This window comes from Rissa tridactyla, chromosome 22, assembly GCF_028500815.1.
Source record: "Rissa tridactyla isolate bRisTri1 chromosome 22, bRisTri1.patW.cur.20221130, whole genome shotgun sequence".
NCBI classification, from domain to species: domain Eukaryota; kingdom Metazoa; phylum Chordata; class Aves; order Charadriiformes; family Laridae; genus Rissa; species Rissa tridactyla.
Window position 1 is genome coordinate 2,564,078 of NC_071487.1, and position 22,833 is coordinate 2,586,910.

The 22,833-nt window shown below is 62.4% G+C and overlaps 1 protein-coding gene across 2 annotated transcripts in view; it reads right to left on the reverse strand.

Annotated features, from left to right (window-relative positions):
- Positions 1–6,224: 6,224 nt before the first annotated feature.
- The window catches only part of EFNA2 (ephrin A2), a 90,845-nt gene continuing 74,236 nt past the window's right edge, over positions 6,225–22,833 (reverse strand). For both annotated transcript variants that reach the window (XM_054181737.1, XM_054181738.1), the window contains 3 exons: positions 15,160–15,449; positions 9,437–9,502; positions 6,225–7,908 (listed from right to left, as the gene is read on the reverse strand). In XM_054181737.1, coding sequence (XP_054037712.1) covers positions 7,787–7,908; positions 9,437–9,502; positions 15,160–15,358 — 387 coding nt within the window. In that variant the 5' untranslated portion in view covers positions 15,359–15,449 and the 3' untranslated portion in view covers positions 6,225–7,786. The remainder of the gene's footprint in view (positions 7,909–9,436; positions 9,503–15,159; positions 15,450–22,833) is intronic.

A 22,833-nucleotide genomic window follows, 5' to 3' on the forward strand; every position in this document is an offset into this window, starting at 1 on the left:
GCTGTTGAAAAGGTAATATATGATTTCAGTCCTCTTTGCTTGATGATGTCGGGATTAGGAGCCCTACATATTTTATAGAAACCTCTACATGATCTTCCTTTATAAATCATTTAAATAGGAGTGTCTTTTCTTGGTGTGTGATATAAAATATTTACTGGAGTGGATGAAGGCTATTCATCCGTGTTTACCCTCCCGCTTTCCAGACCGGTTGCATTTACAAACAGCTCAGCCCTTCCCAGCTTCGGCGGCGGCCGGGCCATGGAATGGAGCTGGGGGGGGGGAGAAGGGGGGGGCGAGAAGCCGGGACCGGCTCCCCAAGGCCGGGAGATCCCGCCGAGGGGAATCCTGGGGGGGTGACGCCTTCCCCCAACCACGTTTTACTGTAAGAAGAAGGGATTTTGGTACAGACAGAGCATCCTCCCCCGTGGCACCACCCCCACCCCCCCCAGCCCCGTGCTGGCTGCCGCACAACCGCCCCCAGCCCCCAAAACCGGGGTCCCCCAGGAGCTCCCACCAGCACCGGACCCCCCCCGGCCCTGGCCCCCCACCCCAGCCCCAGCCCATCTCCGCAGCATCCCCATTAGCATTCATTGCAATTCTTTTCATTTGTTACCTGGCAGGGGAACGAAAACACGTTGTTCCCCCCAGCAGCGGGTTTCCTACGGCGAGCCCCAACTTTTCAATCATTTCTTGGCACCGCCGTGGCAGAGAGCGGCCCCCTCCGACCCCCCCCCCCACTCCGCCCCCCCGGGCAGGAGCCATCGCTATTAAAAGGCTCACCCAGGGGCATGTATTTTCCATAAGACGCCGTGTACATGCTGTGCAACATTCAGGAGGATCATGCTGGAGCAATCGGGCCGGATATAATGCCGCTTACCTTGGGGGAGAGGAGCTCGCCGAGGGGGATGGATGCTCGCTCGGTGCCTGGGGCATCGTTCCCCCCCCCCAGCAAAGCCCTGGGGGGGGGGGGGGGCTGAGACAGGGATGCTCAGCACCTGCTTCCCCTCTCCCACCAGCTGGGGTGGGAGGAAAAGGGTCAGGGAAGGTTCCACGGGTGCAGGCAAGGAGCGGTGACCCCCCCCACCCCCCGTGGTCACTTCACCCATGGCTCCCTACGGCTGTGGCAGCCCCCCCAGCCCACTCCCCCCTCCCCTCCCCTCCCCGGGGGAATTAACAGCTGAAGAAAACTAAATGTCTAGTGGCCTGAAAAGTTTCATTTCCTGCGAGCAGGGCCCCGCCGAACGGCATGTAAAGGAGCTGCCATCGCTGTGCGCAATTACACACCCGGCTGCCTTGTTCCGCGGAAATCGATGGCCGCAGAAGGACAGCGGGGGGGGGGGGCTCCAGGCACAATGCACACACCCCCCCCACACCCCACACCCCCCCCGCACCATGGCTCCATCCCGATCGGCTGGAGCAAAGGTGCGGGTGCTGCTTGGGGAGCGGTGGTGGGTGCTGGCATCCCGCACCCCCCTGCTCGGCCAATTCCCCGCTCTCATCTCACGCTATTTTCATAAATCACACCCCCCCACCCCGATCTGTTCCTTTCCTGGGGGCTCACACCCGGCAGCTTGGAACACGGACATTTCTGGTCACGTCGCTTGTACCCATCAGGGGATAAGGCCGGGGAGGGGGTGGCAGGAGGGACAGGAGCACAGATGTGACAGCCAGGCAGCAGAAAACGAGCAGCGGGGACAGAGGGTCGCCGGGAGCCGGGTGGCACCATGTGACCTCAGTGGCCACCCTGCAAACCTTGGTAGCCACCAGGAGCCTGAGCTCTGCAGCATCCACAAGCCACAGCACAAGGCTGGGGGGACGCAGGGCAGCGAGGGGGCAGCCAGGCCTCGGGGAATTCATTTGAAGGGAGCAAATCGATGGCAGATGCTGGGGAGGGGACGAGGGGCAGCTCGCAGGGAGGGACCCCGGAGCATTTGGGTGGGTGGGCTGGCTGGAGCCGGGGGGGTCACAGCTCCAGGAAGGTTGGGAAATCCATCAACCTTTGCAGAAAAGATCATTTTTAGCTCAGGGTGCCCCGAGTACCCCCAGGGAGAGCTCATGGTGAATGTTTCCCCTCGGCACACGGGCTCCGGGGCTGCCCCCAGCGCTGCAGGGGGAGCCGGGGTGGCACCCCCCACCACCACCACCCTGAGCAGGCACCAGGCTGGGCCCCTCGGCAGCACAAATTGGGAAAACCCCGCTGCAAAGCACGGTAGGATCAGACCTGCCCAGCTGAGCATCCCTCCTCCGGCTGCGTTTCACCCGCGTGCTTCTGGATCTGGAGCGAGGAGAAGAGGAGGGAAGCCAGAGAGGTGCTGCGGGAACTGGTGAGCTGCTGGCCGGATCCTGAGCCCCACCGAGGTGTAAATCTGGATGATATCACGGGGGCTGGGGGGCTACACCCTCCCGAGCAAGCTGCGGATCAGGCTCCTGCACTGTCTGCGGCTGTAACTTGGTGCCAGGCGGGATATTCCACGGGCCAGTGGAGCATGGTGCACCCGCTGCCTTCATGGGATTAAAAGGAAAAAAAAAAACTATTAACACCAAAATGCTGAAACGGAGCAAGGAGCAGCATGCGGCGGAGCTGCTCGCCTCGGAAAGGTGCCCACCGTGACTGAGTCGCTGCCGCCTCGGGGACTTGTGACCCCCAAACTGCCCCAGGGCCTTCGCACCGGAGCGGGTCAGGAGCACCAGGACGCCGCAGGGTCACAGCCACGGGGCTGTCACCTCCCAAACCTGCCCTTGGAGGCGACCCAACCCTGCCCGTGGCCACCAGCACCTCAGCAGCCCCCTCGGCATCGCAGGGGGCAGCTCTTGCATCCACCTCTGCAGCCAGATGTGGGTCCAGCAGCTGGCTGGGGGGGGAGATAGAGCTGAACACGGGCTGGGAGGAGGAGGAGGGGGAAGAAGGTGTCCTGGAGCAGAGTCATGCCAGGAGAGCCTCCCCTTCACCCCTCAGCAGGTGAATCATGGCTCGTGGGGAAGGTGGGGACCATGAGCCACCCCACAACTGAACCCCTGGAAGGAGGGCCCAGCCCCAGCCGCCCCCCGCCCCGCTCTGGGGTCCCGATGGAGGAGAAGCCACATCCCCGTCAGCCCTGAACCCCCGTCCACGGTGTAAAATTGGTGCTAGAGGAGACTCAGGCCCGTAAAAACCCATTTCAGGCACCGCCAGCCATACATGACACCCCCTGCCTCCCCCCGCGGGGCCAGCAGCGCTCGGGAGCATCGCCCCAGCCGCAGGCCCCCCCACCCCAAGCCCAACGGCAACCCAGGGCTCAGGGGATCCCAAGGGTGCCCCATCCCACCCCTCAGCAATGGGTCCCCCGCTGCCCTTGGGGGGGAACCAGACCCCCCTTCCCCCCCGTCCCTGGTTGCCAGCAAAACCGGGATTGTAGCTGGGACGGGGCATATTCGGGGGGTCACAGGGCTGGGGGGGAAGCTCCTACCGGCGGGGAACCCCCCCCGGGGCTGGGGGGGGTGCGTTTGTTCCCCTTCTTCCGCATGTGCCGTCACAGGGAAGCGGAGATTTAAGAGGTGATTCATTTCCCAGGGCAGCGCACAGGGGAATTCTTTGTTTTCCAGCAGCGCCAGACACCTCAAAACCAGGAAAAAAACCGGGAAAACCGCTCCCGTTATTCGTCGTGTCCCCCCGTCCCTCCCCGCTGTCGTTATTCGCAGGGACCGCGGTTCCCCCGCCCGGTACCGGGACGCGGCGGCGGCCGGGACGGGCCCGACCCCGGCACCCCGAGCTGCCCCCGGCTCCCCCGTGGTTGTTCCAACCCCAATTAGCGGCTGCGTTAATGACCCGGCTCCAATCACCCGCGTGTCCCCGCGTCCCCTCTCCCCTTTGCAGGGGGCTGGCGAGACCCCCGACCACGGGACACCCCCCACCCCGTACCCGGGGCAGGAGAAGGGGGGGGGGGGCGCAGGACCCCCAGCCCCGGGTTCAAGGTAATCAAGGACCGAAGGGTGGGCGATACCCGGGGGTGTGGGGGTGTCCGCGGCGGGGGGGAAGCAACTCCCCGTCACCTCGGGTCCCTCCATCAAACCCCACCGAGAGCCGGTGCCACCAGACCTAAATCATCCCTTTCAGGCCTTAAAAATCCACGGCTCTTATTAATTAATCACCTAACGACGATCCGTCTCTGCCTCGCGCCTGCCACTTTGCTATTTTTAACTCCCTATTTCCAACACACTCCCCCCGCCCCCCCCCAGCGTTAAAAAAATCATGAGTCGGGGCCTCAAAAAACCGTCCTGACTGGGGCTAAAAAAAAAAATCGCAATTTTTTTGGGGGGGTAAAAAGACCCCACCGGGCTCTTTCTCTGGCACTTTTCGCTGCCGGAGCCCGTCGCTGGCAGAGCCGCCCCTGCTGGTATTTCCCCCCCACCCCCGCCCCCAGCTCCTGGCACACAGATGGCCCTGATTAAAAAGCAAAATTAGTCTTTCACCCTCTCGTGGCAAACTTCACAGCCTCGGATCAGCTGTACGAGCCTGAATTAATTAACAGCGGATTGCTCCTATTCTGCTAATTACGCTGGAATAAACGCCGGGAATGAACACGGGCCGCACAAAAAAGTTATTTAGTATTTAAAGAAAAAAAAAAAAGAGCAAGCGGGGGGGTGTCCTCCCCCCTCCCTGGCTGGGCCTGCTCTGCCAAGGGGTGGGGGTCGAGATGCCACCTACCAGGAGCCTGGTGGCTTTGGTGGTTCCCACCCACCCCCCCCGGGATGTCACCTCTTGGTGGCCCAACACCGTCCCAGCACGGGGGAAACTGAGGCAGAGGCGGGCGAGCAGCCGGGGGAGACGCCGGAGCATCCCAGCCCCGAGCGCACACCCGCCAGGCTGCATCGCCTCCAATAATTAAGTACTATCAACAATTGCATATTAATTAATTTAATATCCATTATTATTCATTAACGCGGTAATTAAATCCTTCCCGTAATTAACACACCACCCAGCAGAGCGGTCTGGCTTCACAGCCCCGTTGCACCGGGGGAGAGGGGACGGAGCCCAGTGTGCCCCCTCCACCCCCCCCCCCAGTGCTGGCGTTGGCCCCCCCCGGGCCGGTGGCTTCCCGGTGCCCACGGGGGACCGGCCCCCCCCCCTCTCCCCCCCCCCCTCGGGGACACGGCACGGCTCAGCCCGAATGGCCGCAGCACCGGGAGGGAAAGTCATTTCTCGAAAGCAAGGGCCTCGCACGACATTTATTTGTATTTTATTATAAAAAAATACAGAATCCAAACGGGGGGGGGAGGAGGGGGGGAGGGCCGGGGGGGGTGGTGGTGGGGGGTGATCCGGTACCATCATCACGACGGGGAGGACGAAAAGCGGCGTGGTGGCGAAGGACGAAGCGGGGCGGAACGGAGACCAACGCGCGGAACCAGCGCCCGCCATGGGGCTGCACACCCCCAATCCCCCCCCAACCCGCCTCACCCCCCAACTACGCTCCCGGGGGGGGGGAGGGGGGGGAACAACCCAGCCACGACGAAGCCCCCCCCCCCCCCCCCAAACCTTACCCCCCCCCCCAACCCCGACTGCCAGCCACGCTGCCGCCTCCGCTTTGTCGCTCTCCCACGGTCGCTGTACACAATATAGATATTTATATATATAATCTATATATATATAAAACACAGACCAAAAGCCAGGTTTTGCCATCGCCACTCGCCCCCCCCCCCCCCACCCTCCCACCCCCCCCGAGCCGGCACCGCGGCGGGTGGGGGCTGCTGGAGCCCGGTGGGGGCTGCTGGAGCCCGGTGGGTGCTCAGCGCCCGGCAGGATGGGTGCCCTCCCTCATCCCCCCCCCCCCCCCCCCGACACCCGCGGTGCTTTCGCTCGCCTTTCGAGAACCACAACCTGGTCTGGACACACGGGGACAGGGATGGGACAGCGGGGAATGCGATTTTTATTTATTTTTTTTTTAATTATTGTGGGTTTTGTTTTTGTTTTTTATTTTTTTTTACTTTTTTTTTGGGGGGGGGGCGGGGCGGGGGGGGGGGGAGGATGGTCGAGATGAGCTTTATTGCGAGATTTCAGCTTCCTAGTCTAGAAAATAAAAAATAAAATAAAAATAAAATAAACCCTTCCATAAAATTCATTCTCAACAATACATAAAAAAAAAAACAAAAAACAAACCCAAAACCGCTCACAGTATAGCGCTCTATGTACAGGGACGGGGGTTCGCCCCCCCCCCCCCCAACCCGGCCCCCCCCACCGAAGGGTCTGGGGTGGGTTTGGGAAAGGCGCCGGCAGGAGGGGCTTTGGCCGGGTCTGAGCCCATTGCCCTCATCCCCCGGGACCACCGACCCCCCCAAGTGTGTGGGGGGACTCTGTGGGACGGGCACGGGACCCCCCCTGGGGTGGGACAGCCCCAGATTTAAGGCGAGGAGGGGTCAGGCCCCGGGGGCTGCGGGGGGAACCCCTCCCTGGGCTCCTGCCACCCCCTGGGGTCAGGGCCAACCTCGGCCTGGGGCGGGGGGGTTGGGTGGGTTTTTCTTATTAATGCAAAGAAGGAAAAGGAGAAAATCCCCAAGCCCAGCCCCGGGGACGCCAGCAGCAGCTGGGGGGCGAAGGGGCGACCATGGGGAGCGCCGCGATGGTCCCGCACGCGGCTCCTGGACAACCCCTTGGGAGGGGGGGGTTTCGCACCCCCGCGGTGTTGGCGGGGGCACGCGGTGCAGAGCTGTGTGTGGAAGAGGAAAACCTGCCCGTGGCGGGCCAGCACCGTGCTCCTGCCCCGGAGAGATCAGCCCTGCCGGGATGGGGGCTCCGGTCCCGGCTCCAGCCAAACGCCTTCGGAGCCATCCCAGCTGCTGGGCGAGCCCGGCCTGCCGGCTCCCAGCGCCCGGCGGTGCTCCCTGTGCCACCAGTCATCCCCGGCGCTCCCTGTGCCACCAGCCGTCCCCGGTGCTCCGTGTGCCAGCCATCCATCGTCCCCGCTGCTCTCCGTGCCCTCCATCATCCCCGCTGCTCCCCTCGGCTGCGTCCAGTTTGCTTTGCCGCTCGCGGAGCCGCCCATGGGGACAGCGGTGACATCCACGGCACGAGCAGTGGGGACGGGGTCACCCCACCGGGGGCTCGTGTCCGTCCCGGCCCCCCAGCCCCGTGGCGGGGGGTGGCAGGGGCAGCGCGGCAGGGCTGGCACCGCGACGTCCTGCTGCCGGAGCCACAGCCAGGCTGGGAAGGAGTCTGTGACAAGGGAGCCGTGGGCACCATGGCGGGTGTCCCGTCTGTCTGTCCCGGCGTCCTCTCCATCTGTCCCGGCATTGGCTGGGTGCTGCGGCCGCCCCGGCCGGGGGCTCAGCGGGAGGGAGCTGTGCCCGGCCCCGCGCCAGGTCAGTCTGTCACGGGGAAGCCCGGACTGAAACAACCCGACAAATAAAAATAAAATTTTTTTTCCTTTTTTTTTTTTTAAAAAAAAAAAAAAAAAAGAAGCCAAACGAGGAACTCTATATTTGGTCTAGAAATGTAAAAAGCGAATCCGAGAGGGAGAGCCGGAGCCCAGCGAGCCGCAGTGCAGTGCCGGGAGATGTCGGTGTGCGCAGCCAGCATCCGTCCCGTGGGGCAGCCCCTCACTCTTCCCGGCGCGGGTGGCCATATGGGGACAAGGACTTCACGCGGTGGCAGGATCCGGGCGAGCTTCTCCCCAGCAGCACCAAGCCTCCGCGCCGGCGACCTCCCCGGGCAGCGCAGTAGCCAGGGCTGGAAGGCGATTCGGGGTGGCCGGGACCCGGGCCCCGGCTGGCTCCTTCCCCCCGGGAGCCGCTCCCCGGCACGTCGCCCTCGGTGCTACGAGGCCAGCAGCGTCCAGACGACCGGCACCACCACCAGCACGGCGGAGGGGACCCTGAGGCTGCAGCAGGAGTTGTTGCTGGTGAAAATGGGCTCCGGGGACTCGTAGAGGGAATCGTCTGCGGAAGGGGAGGGAGAGAGAGAAGGAGGCGTGAGCTGGCGGCAGAGCTGGGGGGATGCTCGGCGCTCCGGGGGTTGGGGTCTGATCCCAGCCTGGCATCAGCACCCCAGGTGTTGGGGTCCCATCCTGCCCTGGCAGAGGGGGGGATGCTCAGCACCCCGGGGGTTGGGGTCTGATCCCAGCCTGGCAGAGAGGGGGGATGCTCAGCACCCCGGGGGTTGGGGTCTGGATGCCACTGATGCAGCACCCTCCTCCCCCGTGGTGCGGAGCTGGGTACCGATCCCCCCCCCAGATCCCTCCGGTCCCTGCCCTCTAACTGGGATCAGGCAGCGTTTCACCCCATCCCCTCTAAACCCGCCCCCCGCAGCCCCCCGTGCCCGAGGTGGGTGCCCTTGTGCCAGGGGCATCAGCTGCGGAGGCCGGGGGGGGGGGGCTCAGCCGTGGCCAGGGACAGACCAGCCCACTACGGCCAACAGCCCAGTGGTCCCACAGCCAAACCCCGACTGGTGGAAGCCCCGAGCGCTCCGGGGACCACGTTAAGCGATGGCTAAAGCCGTCAACAGGCTCCCGGGGCTCAGCTCACTCACATTTGTTACCGGATTAAGGATTTTTATGGACTCAGAGCCAGGAAAAGCAGAGCCTGGTCCTGTCTGAGGATGCTCCATCCCCTTGTGACCCCCCCGCTCTCCTGGAGGGTCCCTGTGTGGGGTCACCCGAGACCGGGGTCCCCCCACCCTGCGCCGGGTGCTTGTAAATGAGGAGGTTTCAGGGATTTGTCGCAGGGCTGGACCCAATCGAGGGGTGCCCAGCGCGGGACGGCCCTCGGGGAGCCCCCGCAGCCCCCCCGGGGCAAAGCCCCTCTCCCTTGGCAGCGCAAAGGCGGCCCTTCCTCTCTGCAAGGCATCGGCATAATAAAATCCTGATATTATTAAAAAAATAATATCAGGAGAAAAGATTTTTTGCCCCCCTCCCCGCCATTATGCCCTAGTCCTGAACAAAACAGAATGATTTTTTACAGATGGTTTCATTATATCGGGTTTTATTTTAAAGCCATGCAAATAAAAAATGAAAAAAAAATTAAAAAAAAAAAAAAAAAAGAAAGACATCCTTTTAAATGGTGACATTTTGCAGGCACTCAGCCCTTCCCCAGGGAGAGCTGCTGCCATTTGCTAATTACACGTTAACAGGAGAAGAAAATTATTAATTTGTTTTTTTAAATGGCTGAGTTATTTGATTCTGAAAAGTAGCCACTGTGCAGAGATTATTATTTTTTTTTCTCCCCCTCCAACCCGCCCCCCCGGACTCCTCCTATCTGAAACCCAGCAGTAAATGTCCCCCACGCAGGCGACGCGCCCGCCGCGGTCCAGACACCGTCCCCCTCCCCATCAGGGTGTCAGCCGGGGGGGGACCTGCGTCCCCCTCCACGGTCCCCACTCGCCCAGGGCCACCGAGAGCATCACCCTTGCCCCGTGGGGCAGGATGGACCCCCACCCCGGGGCACCCCCGGCTCCCCCCGGCTCACTCACTTGTCGGCCGAACATAAACCTTCAGCTTCAGGCAGGATTTGTCCACCGTGTTCGGGGAGGACGCGGCTGCAGAGAAGCAAAGGGGAGAGAAAGAGGGGGGTTAGGGGGGGCAGCGGCTCGGCCCCCACCATGGGGACAGAGCAGGGACCCCCCAAAAGGTCCATGCACGCCGTGACCCCCTACAGCACCACTGGGATGCCCGGGGCAGGGCTGGGAGATGGGTGGTCGCATCCAGCCCCACTGCACAGGGCCGGTGACGGGGGGGCGTCCGCGCTGGGAAGGGTACAGTCGCCACCATAAAAGCCACCACGGGGGGGGCTGCCCTCCCCCGGCGCGGGCAAACCCTGCCTGCCGAGCCCCCGCCACGGCCGTTACGGCAGCGCGGAACATCCCGCAGGGACCCCTCGATGGATGCCATAAGGATCCACCACGGAGGGTCCTCCGGGGCATCGCCTTGGGGGTCCCAGCACCCGCTTGTTGTGGGGAAAGCCCCCCCCGGAGCTGGCGGGGGGACACAGCCAGCGGCTGAGCCGCCCCACAGCATCCCCAGCACAGCAGAACCTCCCCCCCCGCCCCAGTTTGTAGTGGGAGGGAGCCTGGGGCTGCCCCATCCCAGGGGAGACCAGTAAAGGGTCCCTGGTGGTCCCAGCACAGCTGGGGCTTCCCTCTGGGGACAGGGGACACGGCCCGTGTGGCTTTTGTCCCCGTCGCGGAGGGCTGCCCGGCTCTCCCGGAACAGGCGAAATGAGGATAAAGGCAGAGAATAAAAATAATATTCCTTGGGAGAGAGAAAGGGAGTAATTGCAATAATTATCTTGGTGAAAGTCCCTTCTCAATACGAGAAAATGTGATTTTTATATATATGTTTTTAAAGGAATTTAATTTTCTTTTCTCTCTCTCTCTCTCTTTTTTTTTTTTTTTTTTTTTTTTTTGAATTAAAGAAGGGGAGAGAGCATTATTCGCAATAAAGTTTAATTTCAGCTGGAAGAAGGGGGAATCGGGATGCCGCTCGCAGGAGAGCCGGCAGCGAGGGGCCAGCGCTGCCCCGGCACCCCCTGTCCCCTCCAGTGGCACTGGGCCACCACCGTCCCCCGCCTCTGGTGCTTAGGGGGGGACATGGCGGGGCCCGGGGCAGGGGGATGGTGACACGGGGGATCCCCCCCGTTGCTCCACAGGACCCGTTCCGTTTATTTTTACCAAATAAAGGTGCGGAGCAGGCGCAGAGGGGCCGCAGGCTCCGTTGGCTCCCTGTCACCCCTGTCCTGTCACCCCTGTCCCCCCCCTTCCTGCACGCCGCCACCCCCGGCGATGGGGGCTGTGCACCCCCGCACCTCTTGATGGTCACATCCTGCACCGGCGGCACCACCTTGCCCATGCCATCGACACAGCCTTGGCACAGCCCTGGCACAGCCCTGGCATAGCAATGGCACAGCCCTGGCACAGCCCCAGTACAGCCCTGGCACAGCCCTGGCATAGCAATGGTACAGCCCTGGTACAGCAATGGTACAGCCCTGGTACGGTCCTGGCACGGTCCTGGTACAGCCCTGGCATAGCAATGGTACAGCCCCGGCACAGCCCCGGCACAGCCCTGGCACAGCCCTGGCACAGCCCTGGCATAGCAATGGTACAGCCCTGATACAGCCCCGGCACAGCCCTGGCACAGCCCTGGTACAGCCCTGGCATAGCAATGGCACAGCCCTGGCACAGCCCTGACACAGCCCTGGCACAGCCCTGGTACAGCCCTGGCATAGCAATGGCACAGCCCTGGCACAGCCCTGACACAGCCCTGGCACAGCCCTGGCACAGCCTTGGCACAGACCTGGCACAGCCCTGGCACAGCCCTCATACAGCCCTGGCACTGCAATGGTACAGCCCCGGCACAGCCCTGATACAGCCCTGGCACAGCCTGGGCACAGCCCTGGCACAGCAATGGTACAGCCCGGGCACAGCCCTGATACAGCCCTGGCACAGCCCCGGCACAGCCCTGGCACAGCCACCTCGTGGCGCTGCCGGAGACGCTGCGGAGCCTCCCCAGGGGTGGGTTTTTTTCGCCCTTCCCTTCTCTTTTCCTCCCTGGCACTGAACCCCACGCGGGAAGGGAGAGAGTGATGCGAGCTGCGCCCGGTGCCTGCCATGCCATGCCGTGCCGTGCCATGCCAGGAGGTGCCATGCTGTCCCATGCCATGCCATCTCATGCCATGCCAAGCCATGCCATGCCATGCCATACCATGCTAATCCATGCCATGCCATGCTAACCTGTGCTGCGCAATTCCGTGCCATGCTATGCCATGCCAAGCCATGCCATGCCGTCCTGTGCCATGCCGTGCCATGCTATGCCAAGCCATGCCGTGCCATCTCACGCCATGCCATGCCATGCCATGCCAAGCCATGCTATGCTGTGCCATGCCAAGCCAAGCCAAGCCATGCTGTGCCATTCTGTGCCATGCCGTGCCATGCTAAGCCATGCCATGCCATGCTGTCCCATGCCACGTTGTGTCATGCCCTGGCATGCCATGCCATGCTGAGCTATGCCATTCTGTGCCATACCGAGCCATGCCATGCTGTGCCATGCCATTCTGTGCCATACCGAGCCATGCCATGCTGTGCCACGCTGAGCCATGCCATGCCATCCTGTGCCATGCTATGCCATGCCGTGCCACCCTGTGCCCTGCCATGCTGAGCCATGCCATGCCGTCCCGTGCCATGCTATGCCATGCCGAGCCATGCTGAGCCATGCCGTGCCATCCCGTGCCATGCTATGCCATGCCATGCCATGCTGTGCCACGCTGAGCCATGCCGTGCCATCCCGTGCCATGCTATGCCATGCCGTGCCGCCCTGTGCCCTGCCATGCTGAGCCATGCCATGCTGTCCCGTGCCATGCTATGCCATGCCATGCTGTGCCACGCTGAGCCATGCCGTCCTGTGCCATGCTATGCCATGCCATGCCATGCCACGCTGAGCCATGCCATGCCGTCCCGTGCCATGCTGAGCCATGCCATGCCACGCCACGCTGAGCCATGCCGTGCCGTCCCGTGCCATGCTATGCCATGCCACGCCACGCCACGCTGAGCCATGCCGTGCCGTCCCGTGCCATGCTATGCCATGCCATGCCATGCCACGCTGAGCCATGCCGTGCCGTCCCGTGCCATGCTGAGCCATGCCATGCCATGCCACGCCACGCTGAGCCATGCCGTGCCGTCCCGTGCCATGCTATGCCATGCCATGCCATGCCACGCTGAGCCATGCCATGCCGTCCCGTGCCATGCTGAGCCATGCCATGCCATGCCACGCCACGCTGAGCCATGCCGTGCCGTCCCGTGCCATGCTGAGCCATGCCGTGCCACCCTGTGCCCTGCCATGCCGAGCCGTGCCGAGCGGCATCGCGGACATCCCGCAGCAGCTCCGTCCGCCGGCTCCATCCCCGGGGCCAGCCCGTGCCCTTGACCCGCCACCGGGAGCACGCGCGCGGCCCCGTGCCCGCGAGGTTAATGGCATTCCAATTTGCGAGCTGGAGGAGGAGGTAATTTCTTTTCTTTCATGTCTGCTAAATACGGTTCCTCAAAGAGGCATAATTTCTAATGCTCCGCATGACGTGAATTCTAACCGGTTTAGCAATGATCAGCTTCACCATTTACTTCTGTGTAATCTCTCCCTAACGACATTAAAAATAAAAAAAAATAAAATCATCATAATAATAAAAAAAATAAAATAAAACAGGGGAAGGCAAAGAGAGAGTTGTAGACGGGGTTATTCGGCGAGTGACATTTTACCGGGGAAGAGGGAGAAGGTGGGGGGGGGCGGGGGGGCGCGGCGGAAAAATGGTAATTTAATATAGATAAAAGGAACAAATTAAGTGGGCCGAAAACAGATGCTTTAGGAAAAAGGGGGAGAAATAATAAGGGAGATAAGCGTGCCGGCTGGCTGCCGCGCGGGAAGAGGCGTCCCTGTCCCCCCGTGGCACTGCCGAGTGCTTGGGGGTCACGCTTTCCCATTTATTTTTATTTTTATTTTCCCCTCTATTGATTGCCGGACTCCCAGCGCCTCATCCCAGCCCCATTAGCTTATTTTTCCATGGCTCCGGCGGGCTCCTGAGGAAGCCGATCCGGTTCCTCTCCCCCTCCTCTGTCCTGGCCCCCCCGTGCACGGACGCTCCAGAGGCGGAAATCCAAGGAAGGGCCTGATCCGCGCTGTCCCGGGGGCACCCGATCCCACGGGCAGCGCCTGGCACCCTGCCGAGGAGTTTTCCCGGGAGCAGGTCGGCCGGTTTGGGCTTCATCCGCTGGGCAAGAGAGCGGAGCGCAGCCCCGAGAGTGCTGGAACACATGAGAGCGTGCCGGAATAGGTGGGAGTGTGCGGGAATACACGGGAATACACAGGAGCATGCGGGAGAGCATGGGAATACTCGGGACCGTGCAGGAATACACGGGAGCATGTGGGAATGCACAGGAGTGTGCGGGAATAGAATATATGGGAGCGTGTGGGAGAGCACGGGAATACACGGGAGCACGCGGGAATACACGGGAGCATGTGGGAGATGGCGGGAATACTTGGGAGCGTGCGGGAATACACAGGAGCACGGGGGAAAACACGGGAGCGTGCAGAAGAGTGCAGGAATACACAGGAGCGTGTGGGAATACATGGGAGTGTGCGGGAATACACGGGAGCATGTGGGAGAGCACAGGAATACACAGGAATACATGGAAGCATGCGGGAATACACGGGAATACACAGGAGCATGCAGGAATACATGGGAGTGTGCAGAAATACATGGGAGCATGTGGGAGAGCACAGGAATACATGGGAGCGTGCAGGAATACATGGGAATACATGGGAATATAGAGAAGCGTGTGGGAGAGCACGGGAAAACAGGAGAATACATGGGAGCATGCGGGAATACACAGGAATACAGGGGAGCGTGCGGGAATACATGGGAGCACGTGGGAGAGTGTGGGAATATGGAGCGTGCAGGAATACACAGGAGCGTGTGGGAGAGCATGGGAATACACGGGAGCACAGGGAAGCATGTGGGAATAAACGGGAATACACAGGAATATATGGGAATACATGTGAGTGCGTGGGAGAGCACGGGAATACATGGGAGCATGTGGGAATACACGTGAGTGCGCGGGAATACATGGGAGCATGTGGGAGAGTGCGGGAATACTCGGGAGTGTGCGGGAGAGCATGGGAATACACAGGAGCATGTGGGAATACATGGGAATACATGGGAGCGTGTGGGATAGCACAGGAATACAGGGGAGCATGGGGAATAAATACATGGGAATACACGGGAATGTGCGGGAATACACGGGAGCGTGGGGAATACATGGGAATACACGGGAGTGTGCGGGAATACACGGGAGCGTGGGGAATACCTGGGAATACACGGGAGCACGCGGGGCTGTGCCTCCACCCCGGCGCAGCACCTTTACCGGTGCCCGGTGGGGGCTCCCGTGGGGATGAGACGACGTCCCCAGCATCCCGTGGTCCCTGGAAAAATCCTGGCCGCTCTGGTGGCCACCCCGTGCCCATGACAGAGCCCCCGCCGAAGGCTTTCGGCACCCAGCGTGTGCCGGTTGGGATCTCTGCCGCGAGCCGGAGACGCCGGGTCCAGTCTGCGCCGCGGGGAGATGCCGGGGACGTCCCCGGGATGCGCTTGCCAGACCCCCGGGCACCCCTCCCGTCCCCGTCCCCATCCCCGTCCCCGTCGCCCCCCACTCACAGATGTAGTAGTACTCGTGGCCGGGTCTGAACTCGAAGCCCAGCGAGAAGGGGGTGAAAAGCTGGAATTTCTCCGAGAACTTGAGGGGCCCGTTGGGGGAGTTGGGCCGGTTGCACTCCCAGCGCTTGAAGCCCTTCTGGCGGTGGTCGCAGGACGCGTGCCCCTCGTAGTTGACCATGTAGAGGATGTAGCGCTCCATGCGCTCGGGCAGCGGCTCCTCGTAGTGGGGGCAGTAGATGTCCAGGTAGTCGTTGATGCTCACCTCCACCGTGTAGTCCCCCCGGTGAAACCTGCGGGAGAAGCCGGCCGGCGGCGTCAGCGGGAGCCGCATTTCACCCCATCCCACCCGCGGGGATGCCGGCCGCCCCGGCAACGCCAAAACCTTGCTTTGACCGTGACCCATCCAGCCCAATCTCGCACCGCTCTCCCCGCTGCCCCCCCCTGCCCCCCGCCCCATTACCCCACCAGTTTAACCCTCTTTGTTTTCCGCCCCATAAACCGGCACCGCTTGGTAGCAAATCACAAACGGGGGAAAAAAAAATAAAAAATAAAATAAATCGTTATTCACGGCGACGCCGTGGCGGCGTTGGCATCGCCGCAGCTGTGCGCTGCAATCCCAGCGTAATTTGCGTTTCTGGCACTGATTATGGGAGAGATTAAGGGATTAGCGGCGCTGGAGAACGCCGCGGCGCATGCTGGCAGCCGCCCACCGCCCACCGGCTCCTCGGGGCGACCCCTGCGACCCCCCCCCTCCTCCCCAAACTGCTGCCCGTGGGGGGACGCGGCAGACCCCCGGAGCTACCGGCGCGGCAGCCGGTGAAGCTCGCCGGCCAAACTCCCCGGCCCCCCCAGGAGCCAACCTGGCAGCTTGGCTTCTCCCCCCCCCCCCGGCCATGTCAAGCGCGTTTTCTTTGCTAATTAATTGGAGGCTCCCGCAGCGCGACTCTCCCACCAGCAGAAAGCTGCCCCCCCCTGCCTCGGCACAACCAGGAACATCCCACGGTTCCAGGGTCAGCACTCCCGGACCCCGAGGAGCAGCTCCGCGTGCACCCCTGCGGCTCGGCCCTGGAGCAGTCAGTGGCCGGAGGGGTCAGCGCGGGCCTGGGTGGGATGGGGACGGTGGCCACAGCCCCCCCCGGCCACCCCAAAGCAGCCTCAGGGCTCCCCGACACCCCCTGAGTCTCCAGCAGCTGCGAGCAGGGCTGAGACTGGCTCAAACTCATCACACAGGACGCCCCAAGCGCGCATCCCCGGGGTGGATGGCGGGGGGGGCGCGGGGATGGCAGCGAACGGCCGGCGGTGGCGGAGGGTGACCCAAAAGGCACCCAGCACCCCAAAATGGGAAGGGGGGACCGAAGATGGGAGGCGGGAGCGGGGAGAACTGGTCGTCCAGCCTCGCCGGAGCAGCCGAGCGGCCGCGTCCAGCCCCCATCCAGCTCATTACCTGCCTCATAAGCACTCTGATCACACAGGGAAATGGGCTAATTAAGGAGAAGGGTTTTTTTCTCTCTCTCTCTCTCTCTCTCCTTCTCTCTCCTTTCCCGAGTCAGTTGTGCCAACCCTGCCCCTGGCAAGGTAACATTTTAAAATGTAAAATTAATACAAAGGGCCGGGATTTACTGGGAAACAATTTTCCAACGCATACAAAACAATACCCCCCCCAATTTTTTTTTTTTTTTTAAAAAACAACCCTCTTCTCTCTGCCTTTTATTTAAAAAAAAAAAAATAATTATTTATTTTAATGATTGTTATTAGAGTCCAAGCAAAGGCGATTGTAACAGGAGGGCCTGCGCTTATCAGGGGAATAATAACAATAATTATATTTTTTGGGAAAAAAAAAAAAAAAAAAAGAAAAGAAAAAAACCCCAAATGAACGAACTCCAAGGGCCGTCTCCGGACTGACAAATTGCTGAATTAAAGGTGATTAGCTGTGATAAATGGCACAGACGGAGACGGGCGCTGGCGGGGGCTGCGGGGAGGGGTCACCCTGTGCTGGGGGGGGACACACGGTGGGTGCTGGGGAGCCGTGGGGACCCCCGGCATGGCGCACCCCAGCCTGCGGTGAGTCCTGGGCTCCCCCCCCCCCCCCCCGCCACTGAACATGGGAGAACCCCCCGTGCCCCCCCAGCCCCTCGGTGTCCCCGTCCCCCCCCACCCTCTCGCCCAGCGCCACGTGTTTGGGGTCACAAGGGACAAAGTCGGGATTAAAGCTAAGAACAGGTTTTGGGGGTTGGGGGGGGGCGTGGGGGGACTCCAGCCTTGGAGGGGCCCACAGCCCCCCCCAGCCGGCTGTCCCCCAGCAGGGCTGGCCGAGGGATGGTGGCAGCCGCCACGCCGGGCTGCAGGGGCTGTGCCTTGTCCCCATCCTCATCCCTGTCCCTGTCTCCGTCCCATCCCCTTCCTCATCCCCATCCCTCTCCCCATCCCTGTCCCCCTCCCCATCCCATCCCATCCCCGTCCCTGTCACCTTCCCTTCCTGTCACCAACCCTGTCCCCATCCCATTCCTGTCTCTGTCCCCATTCCTGTCCCCATCCCATCCCTGTCCCCATCCCATCCCATTCCTTTCCCTGTCCCCATCCATCCCTGTCCCCATCCATCCCTGTCCCCATCCCTGTCCCCATCCCTGTCCCGTCCCCATCCCATCCCATCCCATCCCATCCCATTCCTGTTCCCACCCATCCCTGTCCCCATCCCATCCCATTCCTTTCCCTGTCCCCATCCATCCCTGTCCCCATCCATCCCTGTCCCCATCCCTGTCCCCATCCCTGTCCCGTCCCCATCCCATCCCATCCCATCCCATTCCTGTTCCCACCCATCCCTGTCCCCATCCCATCCCATTCCTTTCCCTGTCCCCATCCCTGTCCCTGTCCCCATCCCATCCCATCCATCCATCCATCCATCCATCCCCATCCCATTCCTGTCCCCATCCCATCGCTGTCCCCATCCCATCCCATTCCTTTCCCTGTCCCCATCCCATTCCTGTCCCCATCCTTGTCCCTGTCCCCATCCCATCCCATCCCATTCATTCCCATCCCATTCCTGTTCCCACCCATTCCTGTCCCCATCCCATCCCATCCCTGTCCCCAGAGACGGGACAGGCAGCAGACGTCCCTGTCTGCCACCGCGGGACACCCACACCCTCCTGCGTCCCCTCGAGTGCTGGGGGGGCACCGGGGCTGCCACCCCCGGGGCCGCGCGTCCCCCGGCAGCAGGTGACTTTGTCTCGGCTCTGTCCTGGCTTTTCCTCACCGGTGAATCTTTATGTCTCCGTTTCCCCCTGCCGACTCACCCCCTCCTATAAACATTACATTCCTGCCTGATCCAATATTCCCCCCCGGCAGCTCCGCGACACGTGTGACCCTGGGGCCCGAAGCAGCCGCTGGGAGGGGAGCGTGGCCGTGCCGTGCCACCGCGCACCGCTGCGGGGCTCAGGGGGACACGGGGACGGGGGTTCTGTGCCACTGCGCCGGGCATGGGGCATCCCACGGCCGGGCAGAGCCCCTGGTGCCGGACATCGGCTCATGGCGCCGCTCTGTCCTTGTCCCGTTCCATCCCAGGCACTGGCCGTCGGAGCCACCACTGACCTCCGCTCGCTGTGGGACCGGAGCTGCCACCGCCTCGTCCCAGCTGGCGTTGGCTTTACGTCCCTCCGGCACCACTGGGCAGATAACCGCACCGCCAGCCCGCATCTGGGGGCTACCAGGAAGCGCTGGCGTAACGGGGTGCCCACATGGAGCCCTGTCTCTCCGGCAGTAACCGCTTGCACCCAACTCCGGCTCCGCGGTGCCGCCGGGACCCAGCACCGGAACAGCGGGGTCGGATCCAGAGCATCCCCCCACTAAAAGCTGTCCCCAGGGAGTGTCACCGTGCCGAGCCCCCAGCACACTGCACGGGGAGCGGTGCCAGGACCCAGCAGCGGAGCAGCAGGGTCGGATCTGGCACTTTCCACCCCCCCAAAAGTTGTCCCCAAGGATTGTCACCACGCCGAGCCCCCAGCACACAGCATGGGGAGCGGCGCCGACGCTCGGACACGCTCAGATAACCGAATTTGCTCACAGAGGCGCGTGGCGGAGGCTCACGCCGAGCCAGCCCCGCGCGCACGCACGCACGCAGCCGTCTGTTAATTTGTTATCGTTTAAGTCATTCAGTTCGCAAAATGTCAACAGCATTTTAAAAACCCGCCACCTGGAAAGCGCGCTGTCGCCCCGTGTAATACCCGCAGCAGGGCTGCCAGGCCGCGCTAATTAAAATGAGTGGGATTTGAACTGTCTAAACGAGGCACGTCGCTAATTCGTCTGCTTCCAAATAGAAAAAAAAATGAAAATACGCCTTTCGGCGGGGCAGGGAAGGGCAAGCGGCCGGGGCCGAGCCGGGTGCCAGCGGCCCCTCGCCGGCTCCCCAGGGTCCGGCGCGCTCCCGGTGAGCAGCGGCGAGCTTGCAGGAGCCACGGCTTTGCCAAAGCACGGCCAGGGAACGCTGGGAGCGGCAGAGCCCCGTGCCCGGCACACACCGCTCCGGGCTGGCACACACCGCGGTCCCCGCACCCCCGTCTCGGACACGCGCGTGGTTTCCGCTCCCGACATGTGCCAGCCCAGGGTGAGCGGGACAAGGAGCCCTGTCCCTGTCTCCATTGAGCCCTCGAGACATGGGGACACCGGCTCAGGGCAAATCCCCGGCTCTTTGATCCACTGGGAATCGTAGGAAGCGAGGAGAGACCCCCCCGCTTTGGCACACCGATTCATGTTTTCAAGCCAAATGAAAAGCTCAGTTTCGAGCAAATCCAGGTTTCTGTTATTCCGATGGGAAACGAGGAGAGTGCCAGGGTGCACAGGGATGGGGGGTGCCCGGGGGTCACCCCAGTATCGGGTGCAGGGCAGCCCCCACCCCTCCAGGACAGACAGTGGGTCGATGCCATGGTCAGGGTGATGCGCACCATGGGACGGGGCTGATGGCATCACCGGGGCCGATGCCATGGGATGAGGATGGTGCCTCCATGGGGGTGATGCCATGGGACAGGGCTGATGCCATCACTGGGGCCGATGCCATGGGATGACGACGATGCCACCATGGGTGTGATGCCACGGGACAGGGATGATGCCATCACTGGGGCCAATGTCCTGGACCAGGGCTGATGCCATGGGACTGGACTGGTGCCATTACCGGGGCCAATGCCATGGGATGGGGCTGATGCCATCACTGGGGCCGATGCTATAGGATGAGGATGATGCCACCATGGGGGATGATGCCATGGGATGGGGCTGATGCCATCATCGGGGCCAATGCCATGGGATGAGGATGATGCCAGCACGGGGATGATGTCATGGCATGGGGCTGATGCCATCACTGGGGATGATGTCCTGGACCAGGGCTGATGCAATGGGATGGGGCTGATGCCATCACTGGGGCCAATGCCATGGGATGGGACCGATGCCATGGGATGGGGCTGATGCCATCACTGGGGATGATGTCCTGGACCAGGGCTGATGCCATGGGATGGGACCGATGCCATGGGATGGGGCTGATGCCATCACTGGGGCCGATGTCATCACCAGGGCTGATGCCCTGGGACGGGGCCGATGCCACCACCGGGGCCAACGCCACAGCCCACCGCCGCCACCGTCCCCCGCCGGCGGGCACGGCGCTCGCCCACCGCCAAAGGGGTTAAGGCGGGAGCTTTGTTTTTCCCTGACAGAGACGGATGGCGCAGCCTCCCCGCCTCACCCCCTCCGGGATGTTACACTTGACAATTGACTACTCGCGGCTTTCAGCTCTGTCAGCTACCATTAAGGCTGGGATCCTGGCTAATTGGGTGCTTCATTAGGGGCATTCGTTACTGTTAGCGCTGCCTGACAGCCGGGGCCTGCTCTGCCGGCAGGGCAGGGGACAGGCGGGATGCTCGCTGGGCTCCCGGTCCCTCCGCTGCCCCCCATCCGCATGGAGAAAACCCCCCCCCGGGACACCCCGTGGCCTTGCCAGTGCACCCCCTTCCCGGGGCGGCCACGGCTCCCACCCCGCAGCACCCGGGGGTCCCGGCGCCCGCTGAGCCCGGTGATGCTGGCACCTGCCCCGCTTCCCCCCCCGTCCCCGTCTCCATCTCGGTCTGCGTTTAATTGATAATTTTCCCCCGCTGGCGTCACGTGCCGCCTGCCCCTTTGCACGGCCAGAGCGGGAATCCATTGGAGTGAAATTGCCCGGAATAAAATAGCAGAGCTCACGAAGCGGCTCCGTCGCCCTCCCTCCCCTCCACCCGCGCCGCGGTGGCACCCAAACCCTGCCCGTGCTCCCGCGCCACGATGGCACCCAAAGGGTGGCATCTCCGTGCCGGGAGCCTGTTGGCTTCCAAAGTTTTCACTTCTCGGATATTCACCGTGGATGGGAAAACCCTTCCCGAGAGCCCGTCCCGCAAACCCGCACCCCGGAGTCATCCTCGCCCCAAGACCCCCGGCCCCGGGGGGCAGAGCAAACCCTGCCCGTGCCCAAACCGCCCCCCGGCTATCCCCACCCCGGGTGTCCCAAAACCCCCACCCTGGTCCCACTCCCCTCCACCACGGCTGGTGCCTCAGTTTCCCCTCCGGGTAGCAGCAGGATCCGCCCCCCCCCCCCCCCCCCGCCAAAATCTCCCGAACAAGGGCAGCGACCCAGTGCAGAAATAAAGCGTCTTTATCTCTGGGTCTTGCTACACCCCGCGAGACCAGCCAGTGTCCCAAGGGTTAAATAATTCAGATTTTTCTTTCCTGAACAGCTTGAAAAGAGATATGATTGCGCTCGCTGAAATACGGGGCTGGGGGGGGGGGGGGGAGAGATATTATGGATGGAAAAGAGCTATTTAAGCTGAAGAACAGTGTTGGCACGTAAACAAATGGGTATAAACTGGCCATGAATAAATTGAGGCTGGAAATTAGGAGGTTTGTAACCATCGGAGGAGCGAGGGGCTGGAAGGGGGCTGGGGGGGCAACGAAGTGGGGAAGGGTGTGGGGCAGGGTGCTGCCGGCGGGGGGGAGGGGGGAGTGGGGGGGGGTCCCCCGCCTCCAAGGGCACCCGTCCTTGCGGGGGCCAGGCGCTGAGATGCTTAAAAACCTCCCTGACGCTTTCATCTCCTGAAATCTCCTTCATTCAAATCGTCACAGCGTGATCGGGAGTAATAAGCCTATTACAGAGCAAAATAAAACACAGCGGCGACCCCCCCCTCCTACCTTCCCCCCCCGCCTCTTCCTCAAACCACCACCCCACCACCACCCCCCCCCCCCGGCCCCGAAACCAGCCCCCAACCTCGCCCTCTCGCTGCTTTTGAAACACAACCTGATAAAAATTCAGCGGCGGCCCCTGGCCACCGCCAGCCCCCCGCCGGCCCCCGTCCTGGGGGTGTGTGTGTGTGTCCCCCACCCAGGCACAGGGAAATAGGCACAAAGCGGCTCCCGGGCGCTGGGGGGGGCAGCGGGGAACGGTCCCCGCGGGAGGAGGCGTCCGCCCGGCTCCGTTTAGCTTTTTTTCTCCGTTAATCCCATCGCTCGGCTGGTTCCAGGCCTGTCCGTAGCCGGCAACGGACTCCACTCCACGCCGGGAAGGTTTAAGCTGGTTTTTCCCGTGGGTTTCCCATCTCCTCGGCCGGGCGGCACCGCCAGGGCAATTTTGGCCACGTCTTGGTCACACAACCATTTTCCCCGCCCAAGAGC